At 33.7% G+C, this 10,572-nt stretch overlaps 1 protein-coding gene across 1 annotated transcript in view; it reads right to left on the bottom strand.

The window, feature by feature from the left end:
- Nucleotides 1–870: 870 nt before the first annotated feature.
- Nucleotides 871–10,572, bottom strand: part of WASL (WASP like actin nucleation promoting factor) — a 66,223-nt gene continuing 56,521 nt past the window's right edge. Inside the window, exons 10-11 of the mRNA XM_050785061.1 lie at nucleotides 7,891–7,999; nucleotides 871–3,508 (exon numbers count right to left, since the gene is read on the bottom strand). Of these exons, the coding sequence (XP_050641018.1) occupies nucleotides 3,447–3,508; nucleotides 7,891–7,999 (171 nt within the window). The 3' untranslated portion in view covers nucleotides 871–3,446. The remainder of the gene's footprint in view (nucleotides 3,509–7,890; nucleotides 8,000–10,572) is intronic.

Genomic DNA, 10,572 nt, shown 5'->3' with positions numbered 1-10,572 from the left:
ACAATGTCAATAAATGTGGAAAGTAAAATTTCCCAACATTTCCATAAAGGTTTCTCTAGTGTAAATAGCGATAAATAAGACTTATCTCTATACTTGTCCTTTAGGAACTCTGTTTTTAAAACAAGAGTTATCTTGGGAATCCCCTTTGTTCATTAGATAAAAATGATGTGACAGAAACAATTCTTAGGCATATTTCACTTCTCTTTAAAAAAATTCTTTTAAAAGTCTAATATATTCTTAAGTTTTCACATTTGCACAACAGAAACAACTTTTATTTAACAGAATGTATTACTCTTGAAATGGTTGTTAAATTTGGCCAAAGCTCTTAAGTAATTTTGTAGCATCCTACACTCTGAATTCCGCAACTCAGTTTAATCTTCAGACACCCACTTGTTCCAGTCAGTGAAACAGAAAATTCTATTTATCAAAAACACAGTTTCCTGTTTAAAATGAGCACCCTCTTTGATATCATTTATTAAAAGCTACTTATGTCCCATTACAAGCTACTATATTTGGCATTTATTGAAACTACCAGTAAACTCCAGTATCATTATGATTTAGAAAACTTCAACATTTTTGGTATGTGGCAGAGTTCCAAACAGTTTGACCTTGCAATGTGAATGCTCTGTAAACCACAGCAGTGGCTTCTAGGGGAGCTGCTGAGCAGCTGTCATGTTTCCCAACAGAACAGGGTGTAACATTCTTCTGCTTACCATGTTTATTTAATGGCACACTCTAACTCTCAGGGCATGCAGTCTGCTGAAAACATCAACCATTATCATTGATTGCTGTGTACCCTTCGCTATACAGTTAAAAAACATTTAAACCTATTTGACTCTTTTGACAATAAATAAAACACATTATTTTATACTATTTGGGTCAAATTAATTTTATTATGCTCCATGATGAATTGCCACCAGTGCAACATCCTATTCACTATACATTTCAAAAAAAGAATTCACATACTAAACAAAATTTCAGTTGTTTGAAAATGAAATGATTGAAAGTCTTTATGAATCTCATACATACAATATGTGGCTAGCTGAAATTGTCTATCACGTAGCATTTAGATATAAAAAGCCTCATGCTAGTTTGTTAAATGCAAAGGCTACCAGACGACCATTTAGCTGGAGAATATACAGGAGGCTTTCAGACAACGCGCAGGTATAGTGCTGCTCACAGTGCAGGATGGTAGAGGACTGAAACATGCAACCTTACGCCTTACTTGGTAAAGCAGATTTAGTCTTCATGCCTGGACTGAACTCCACAGCTGCTGTGTTTCAACCGATAGTAATTTAGACTTTTTGCAACAACAACCAATGTCTTTTTTTTCTTTAAGAAAAAAAGAGTAAACCAATTACCTTTGGCAAATTATATGTCCATTTTACATGTTTAAAATTGTGCTTCGAATTCAAAGAATGGATACTCTCTGCTGAGAGAAGCTCCTGATAAATATTTATTACCACCAAAGTTAGCTGGAAAATCTAGGATTTATTGGCCAAAAGTCTTTTAAGAGAGATCTTAAACTGGCCTTACCCTGAAGACATTTCTAGGAAATTTAAAATGTTTTTTATATTGTCAAAAAGAAAAAAAAAATTTTAATTAACATTACTTGAAATAAGTATAATATCCCATTTAACTTTTGTACAAATTCCTGATTTTATTGGTCAGTAGTTGTCCAGCCTCATCTGCACCAGATTCACTGAGCTCAAGCCACAATAAAAATGATAGTAAGTAGAAAAAGGTTTCTAGCAGCAGAGGGCACTGTTGTTGCAAGAAACAAAAAGTCTAGAATCTTTCCCATGTGCTTAAATGACTCTTGCAAGAAAGATAACATTCTTTGAATAACTTAACTGTTTTACTGCACCACTTACTGCTTTCAGCAACAAAACCTTTTAAATTATTTCTTATGATAACTAGATGCATGATCACTAGAGATTATGTAATAAATGGTTAAAATTCAAGCCATATCTTGCAGGTCCAGCCTGTCAAGATCTGCCAATACTAGATTTTGGTCGGTACAATTCTAGATAGCGTAATTTTTAGTTGGATATTGTGACTATAGTAATGAAATACATTTGGAACTACATTATGCATATGACTCAATGTGAGAAAAATATGTGTCTGTATTTAAATCAGATAATTTTCTACCTAAAATTTAAAGTAGGTAGGTATGACAATTAGCATTATAAATATGAAACAACCACCTTTAGGCAGATTAGTATACTGTAGAGAGGCAAAGAAACCCTACTTTTAACACACCATTTAGTATGCATAACAAATGTGCAGGTTGTAAAGTTTTATCTTTAAAAAAAAATCTATCATTCAGTTATGTGTTTCAAGAAATTTGACATTGGGACCACCAATCTTAAGAAAAATGTAACCCTTCACATGCTATTTGACAAAAACCCTCAAAAATTATCAAAATAAATGCATGTTAGGTTCTGTGCTTTGATGCATATCTTTGCCAACTAGATTAGATTTTTATGGTTGGTATTTCTGAATACCTCAATCCACACAAAGTGCAAAATAAAAATGCTAAAATTCCACAGTATTTTAGTACTATTCTGATTTGTACAGTATTTTTAACCAATTATTGGAGTAATCATATTATTTCAGTTCATGTAGAACGAAAACTACTCCCTAAATCCCCCAAACTCCAACTTAAATTTTGTTTCAGAGTAATACCAAAAAAATTTTCACAAATTTGGCCAAAAAGAGCCTGCCACATTTGCTACAGCATAAAAATAACCTCAGTCAATAACAAGTATGTAAGGGCTCCTTATGATCCCAGTCTGCAAATACCACTCCTATACCAATAACAGGCAGTATTGCTGTAAGAGGTGTGTTACTCATCTTCCCCACTAGTATCTCTGTAGTGATTTTACGTAGAGCATATTGCTAAAATTTGAGAAACTGCATCGGTGTAGTGATATCTACAGAACTGTGCAATGTATCAGCTTCAACATTCATATGTAGTGTTGTATTCAAAATAAAGGGGCTAAAGAAACTAAGGTTTGCATCACTTAAAAAAGAATGTAGTGCTATACTAGATTTTTTTTTTTAAGAAAATTTAGGTACAGAAAAAGTAGGGTATGAAAATAGTGTTTTCCTTCTGGCATTATAAGTAAATTACATTAAGGTTTTTGTCAGTCTCACATATAGTATTTAAACTCCCTTGTTGATGGAATGAAAAATATTCACAAATCAAGTGAGCATCCTGGTGTAAACTTGCACACAGTAACAGGGAGTAGCTTTGTAGAGGATTACGACAAACCTTTACAGATTAAATGAGGTATTGCACAGATTAAAAAAAAGCAAAAAAGGCAACAAAAATATACAGCAAATTGGTAGAACATTTACATGATAATTTTACAGAATCCACAGACAGAAAGTAGAGTTTAGTATTTCACCTTAAAAATATATATATATATATAATATATAGATCAGTCTTCCCACTCATCATCATCCTCAAAATCTTCTTCATCATCTTCATCTTCATCTTCATCTAGAAGAAAATAATCGAGACAATTAAAACATATGCATAAATAAAATGACATTACATAATTCTTGGGTGGTTTCTCCAATTATTTAACTCCTGAAACACAGATAATGTGACTCCCAGAAGAATCCAGTTACTAAAACAGTTTGAAGTGAATCTAAAGAAAAATATTTATAGAGTATGATAGTAAACTAAAGATTAAAACAGGGCTCAGAAGACAACGGTTCTAGTTCCTTAACATCTATGTGACAAATTTCAACCTGTTAATGTATAAAATCACATCTGGGTTGACCTGTCACAAATCCAACTGCCTTCTTGTACTCTTCACGTGGATTCTCAAACTCAAAACTTCTAACTTTTATTTCCTTCCCCAATCTTCTTTTCCTGCTCCATCCTGGTCTGCTCCATTTCAATAAATGGCATCACCATCCTGTCACATCATCAGGCCAAAAACCTAGAAATTATTACTACTTCCTCCTTTTTCACGATCCAATTATCAACCCTGCTCTTTTTCACCTCTTTCACTGCTACACTCCACACCACCATCACATCCTGCCTGGATTATTGTAACTCTAGAGTCTATCTGACTCAGAGCAAATGGAGTGATACTATTTAAATTCCAAGTTTAAAAAATATGTTGCTACCCTTCTTAAAGTCCTCCTGTGGCTACCACTGCTATTTGAATGACGTCTGACGTTATCTCCCTCCACAAGATCCTACATGATTTGCCCAGATATAGTCTCTCCCTCTCCCCAAACTTTTCTCATAATGCACTCTCCATTCAAGTCACTCTCTCTAGTAAGATGGTTTCCTTTCTGTCCCTTAAACTTACCAATCTTATTCTGGCTTTAGAACTTCTGCAGTAGCTATTTCTTTTGTTAAACTGAATCTTTTCATCATTTAGGAACCATTCAAAAACTACTTCCTCAGAGAGGCCTTTCCTGACCATCATATGTAAAGTACAGCCCTTCCCCACAATCAGTAACTGCCTATCCCATTTTATTTTCCTCATATCACTTACTAACATCTAAAATTATTATACTTTATCTATTAAGTTCCATGACAGCGGGTACCTTGCCTATCTTATTTTTCACTGTATCCTCAACACCAAAACAGCGCTACGCATCAGTTGTTCAATAAATATTTGTTGAAGGAATATTTAGATGTCATCAGATTTTATAAGCATACTTCTATATTATACTGACTTTCCATATTTAACCTCTTTATATACCTATATAAAAAATATGTATAAATATATATGCTATATATAAATATATATACATTTATATATCTATACATACAGGACCCATGAAGGCCAAGTATATAAAGTGAGACAGTAGCTGAGTAATTGTACTTGGTAATGATAAAGAGCCAGTAAGACTGTGTGACATATGAGTGGGTTATACAGAACACAGAACCATCTTTTTCTTCTATTTTTCTCCATATAAAATTGATTGTGTGAAGGTAGTATTTGAAGTAGTACTGGAGTTGTAGTATTAGAACTTGAATAACAGAAGCCTGAGAGAGGCAACGTTATTTTCTCTTAGCCCTAAACTAAGTTGTTACTTTTACAACAATAATTATTATTTATTTATTTAAGTCTGATGGTCAGCTCTAAATTGTTACAGAATTTATTTGGAAAGGAGTTCAACTGACTTCATGTTAATTTTTGTGTTTACTTTCTAGCAAGGGAAATAATTTGCTACTAGCTTATGCTAGACATGCTTCACAAAATTTATCTGGATGAAAAGCATCAAAGACACCCAACTATGCTGGCATTACAGAGTGACAAGAGACAGAAACTTATCAGTATCTATGGTGAAGAGGAAGATGTAGCTAATAATTCCATCATAAGGTACTACCACAGAAATACTAATGGTTAAAAGAAATGGGTCTGAAAATAAGTAAAAACCATCCTATATTTTCATTATATTAGCATGACTATTATATATTATTTAAAAAAAAAAAAAAAAAAAAACGTATTGTAGGGAAATAATTAGCAGAACTCACAGATACCAGCATAGAATAAAGCATTTTCAGAATCATGTATCTCACAGAAGCCTTACATTTCTTATGAATGAATGAAGACCTTTCTTTATCTCTTCCTGGCAAACAACCTCTAAACAAAAGCTTGAGATTTTTAATCTCATTCCTGTGACATTACTATGACATAAAAAATTCAGGCAGTTTACCTCATCTGTGAGGATTAGGGCTAAGAATTTAGGCAATTTTCACTGTTTTTAGAGTTTGCTAAAGAAGACTATACCATAGATATAACCTTAACTTTAAATACCATGTGTCTACGTATATCCTACTGACGTGTAATTTAACAATTCAGACCTCTCCTGTGACTTCCAGACTCATAACCAAATGCCTACTCCAGATCTATAGTTGAATTAACAGGTATCTCAAATTTAATATGTAAAACCAAACTCCTAATCTTCCCTTTCAAACTTTTTCTTCCTAAGTCTTTCCCCTTTCCAGTTGTTCAAGTCAAAAACCTTGGAGTTATCTTGCACTCTTATTTTTCTTCAACTTTCATTTTCAAACCATCAGCAAACCCAGTGATCTCCACATTCAAAATATAACTAATATTTAACCACTTCTCATTGGTGCTATAAACCTGGTTCAAGTCTCCATGATCTCTTGCTTGGATCATTACTATACCTCTGCTAAAAACCCTCCAATGGCTTCCCATCACATTCAGAATAAAAGCTAGTGTACTTCAAGGGGTCTCCAATGACTTCTTGTATTTCATTCCTTACTATTCTTTCCCTCCCTCTCTTGCAAGCTCCCTGATCTCCTCATTGTTTCTCAACCTAACAGACTTTATATTTTCTGTTCTTTCCATCGGATACACTTTCCCTAGTTTTCTACATGGTTCACTTCCTGAACTGCTGGTCTTTTCTTAAATGTCACCTCAGTTAGGCTTTATCGTCCCTTATCATTCTTTATCATTTCAAAATGAACCTCTCTCTCTCTCTCAACAGCCTGCTCCCTATTTCTCTTTTCTGTTAGACTTTTGTCCTTAGTTCATGTCACCATTTAACATACTATACATTTTTCTAGTTTGTTTACTGCTTGTCTCTCTCTCTCTCATTAGACCTAATGCATGTCGATGAAGGAAGGGACTTCTGTTGTTTTGTCAAAATTTTATTACTATTCCACAATAAATATTTATCTCTATCTCTGTAATGGAACAAATATGCCTATTTAAGGAAAATAAACATTGCTCAAGGATCTTAAGACATGCACATCCTTACAGAGAAACAAAAGGAAGATAACATTTATTGAGCACCTACCATGTGCTAGGCAATCTGCTGATTAGTGATACACTGTTTAATTCTCACATCTATATGCTTTGTGAATTCTCTGAATGTAACAAACAAGAAACTGAGGCTGAGATTAAATAAATCTAAGAAGAAGAAAGGTCTGTTTCTAGCACATTATGTTAGAGAAGCTATTTAGCAAACCTTAACCACTCCAATCAGCAAAACTCATATTCTTGTCCTTTCTTTAAAGCAATATTCATTTATATGGTGGTATGTATATGTTTAACAATAACCTCAGAATAGGTACTGGTTTATTCAAATCAACCTTTTAGAAAATGATAAAGGTTTAAAAAAGGTCAGTATTCTTTAGCAAACTCTAGAAACAGTAAAAATTACTTAAAATTCTTAGTCCTAATCCTCACAGATGAGGTAAATAGCCTGATTTATTATTATTATTTTTATTAATATTTAATTAATTTTTTTTTTTTTGAGACGAAGTTTTGCTCTTGTTGCCCAGGCTGGAGTGCAATGGTGCGATCCTGGCTCATCGTGACCTCCACCTCCTGGGTTCAAGTGATTCTCCTGCCTCAGACTCCCGAGTAGCTGGAATTACAGGCATGTGCCACCACGCCGGCTAATTTTTTTGTATTTTTAGTAGAGACGGAATTTCTCCATGTTGGCTGGGCTGGTCTTGAACTCCCAACCTCAGGTGATCCACCCGTCTCGGCCTCCCAAACTGCTGGGATTACAGGCATGAGTCACTGCACCCGGCCCTGAATCTTTTATGTCACAGTAATAAGATCCAAAAATCTCAAGCTTTGTTTAGAGGTTGTTTGCTAGGAAGTCTATCAGCATTTCCTGATATAGGAAACAAAACGGTCAATATTCCCAAAGCTGTTCTTTCAATTTATGGCTATGGCTGTGGTGGTGTTGCATTGGTAAGTCTCAGACTAGTCACAGAGGCAACAACTTTTTAAAATACACCCTAGAGCCCATATCAGTAGTTACTCAATTAGCAGAGAGAAAGCTAGCAAAGACAGTCATAAAATAAAAATAACAGAATGTCATTCAAATTTATTAAACACACACACACTCTGTCTCACTCTCTCTCTCTACCTGAAGAATGAATGGCTTTGCTCCTTTTCTGCATCACTTCCATTAATGCACCCACAATTCCTGAAGTGGGTGCAGGTGTTGGTGGTGTAGACTCTGGGCCATCAGACACCTTGGAAAAGAAAGTTAGCAAAACTCAGTAATAAATCTTTAGCAAAGAATCTTTGTCTCCAGAAAGTCCTACTTTCTTAGAATGACTTATTATCGTAAAAGACAAAAAAGATATTAAACTGGCAAGTCCAGGACAAGATTAATTAAATTAACAAGAAACAAACTGCTGCCTTAAAGATATTATTCAAAAATATTTCCTTTCCATCTTAATGTATAAGCCAACAATACATTTCTAAATCTATGTTTATATTCAGATAACAAACCCTCTCCTGAATAGTACTTGCTGGGTTACTTCTGTTTATTCCAGCACACACAGACTTAGACGATCAACTTTAAAGCTATTATCAAGGGACTTCAAGTTATAAACAGAGGGTAATATTTAGACTCAAGTTGTTACGTGGGAAGCACACTGAAGATATTGAAAAACAACTGTAGAAACTTATGTTTGCCTACAAAAATTCAGCTTTACACCTTTATGTTATATTTATACCTTCAAAATGAACCTCTTTTCTCATAGTATATAATTTATTTTTAAGGAGATGAGTTGAACAACTTTCAAAATGTACCTGCCTCACTAGGCAAGTAACAATCCCTAACTGAAGTACTTCCATCTGTGCCAAAGTGCATTCAGGAAAAAAAAAAAAATTATCACTAAAGATGAAACAGCACAGCTGTACTAAATATTGCTTATGTTTTAATACATATATATATATAAAATATATATATTTTTGAAATTCTTAATCATTTCCCAAAGACAATTATTTTATTAAGACAAACTTCCCATTTTTGATCTGTATAATTCTTCCTCTAATGCTTTTTCTTCCTGGAGTAAACACCTTTTTTAAAAAAAATTCACAGCGGTTCCCCCTAAGATACAGATTCATTCCTTAGTATTTTGGCTTTAAACATTATGTATTAATTATTTCCAGTATAGAAGTACCACAAATGAAAAAAGATAACACAGAGTTTCAGAGCTTTGTATTTCTGTACAAGGCTCTCAGAGGTACAACAGCAGTAGGGACATTTAGACTACCTTTAAGCAATGTGATAATGTAAAGTAGAGAGCACAAAGCAGAAGTGAGCACACTGTCATCAAACACATTTTTTGAAGTGCTTACTTGAACAAGGTACTATTTGAGGTACTGAAACCATGCAATTCAAAATATATGTGAGTATTGAATACTTCCTACTAGCTCTGTAAAGTAAATCCATGGTTTTATGTTAATCATATTCATCACAGAATAAACTGATGATTTACTCAAAAAATTTAAAGAAACACAGCCATAGAAATTTCAACCACAAAATGGTCTTTTTTAAAAAAATAACAAACTCAGATTACATGTATAACATGCCAATAGTTCACTGACTATGCACTCTATGATTGCAATAAATGCAATCAAAAGGAAAGTGATTATTTAGGATAAAAATGGCCCCCATTCAACACTTAGAATAGAAAATATTTTTCTTTCTAAAAGGTACTTACACATCAATTAACGGGTTTTTCTTTTTGGAAAGAAAGGGAGCGTTGGGATGGGAGAAAGTTATGGAGAAAGTAAATAGAAAATTTAACTCTAACTTTTTAAAATAAATGAGGATACAACTTTATTCATTAAAAATTTAAAATCACCTTATTATAGCTAAATGAGAGAAAGAAACCAAAGTTGGTTTGTGAAAAGGAAATAGAAAAGGGAAAACAAAAAGGTAGGTTAGGAGTGGGAGTTACGGGAATGAGAGTGACGCAGGAACTAGCAGAGATTCCAAGGCAAAAGCTGGGCTGTGGTCATTTTGACATTAATTCTCCCCACTAAACACTCTTTAAAGTTCTTCAACTGCTTCTGACAGATCTTTAATCTGATCTAAACGAGGAAAGAGAATAGAGATGATTGCTCATAGGTTTAAGTGTCATCCTGAATACATATAAAGAAAAGAGTTAGATATATTTTAAAGATCAGAGTCTTCTTAAATCTATGCTAATGTTTACACGTTTTCATTCAATTAGTTGTGCTTCCTATCTATTACTCTCCTTTTAGACAAAGTTTCTGAGATCTAGAAAGCTACTTTAATTCCTATACTGGGAAATAATTTTCAATTAAAACATCCTCTGTCGTCTCCGTTTACTTCACAGAAAAAAAACCTATCATCCATGACCTGCCTGAAGTCCTGGAGAACGTGTTATAAAAGGCTCCAAAAGACATATGTAAATGTAGACAGGTCAGGCTCAAGGATAGGAGTAAGCAAACTACAGCCCATGGGCCAAATCCAGTCTGTTCTTGTATTTTTTTTTTAAACTATCTAAAAACTAAGCTTGATTTTTACATTTTTAAATGGCTGATAGAAAATAAGAGTATTTTTGATATGTGAAAGTTATATAAAATTCAAATTTCAGTGTCCAAATACAGTTTTATAGAACACGAGCATGACCATTCATTTATGTATTATCTGTAGTGCTTCTGTGGTAAAACAGCAGAGCTGAGTGGTCACGACAAGAGGCCATATTGCCTATATAAGCCTAAAATTTTACTACCTGATCCTTTATGGAAAAATGTTTGCTTAACTCTAAGATTAAATGACCTG

This window comes from Macaca thibetana, chromosome 3, assembly GCF_024542745.1.
Source record: "Macaca thibetana thibetana isolate TM-01 chromosome 3, ASM2454274v1, whole genome shotgun sequence".
NCBI classification, from domain to species: domain Eukaryota; kingdom Metazoa; phylum Chordata; class Mammalia; order Primates; family Cercopithecidae; genus Macaca; species Macaca thibetana.
Note: the sequence above shows the minus strand (reverse complement) of the source record. Positions and strands in the feature narration are given on the sequence as shown.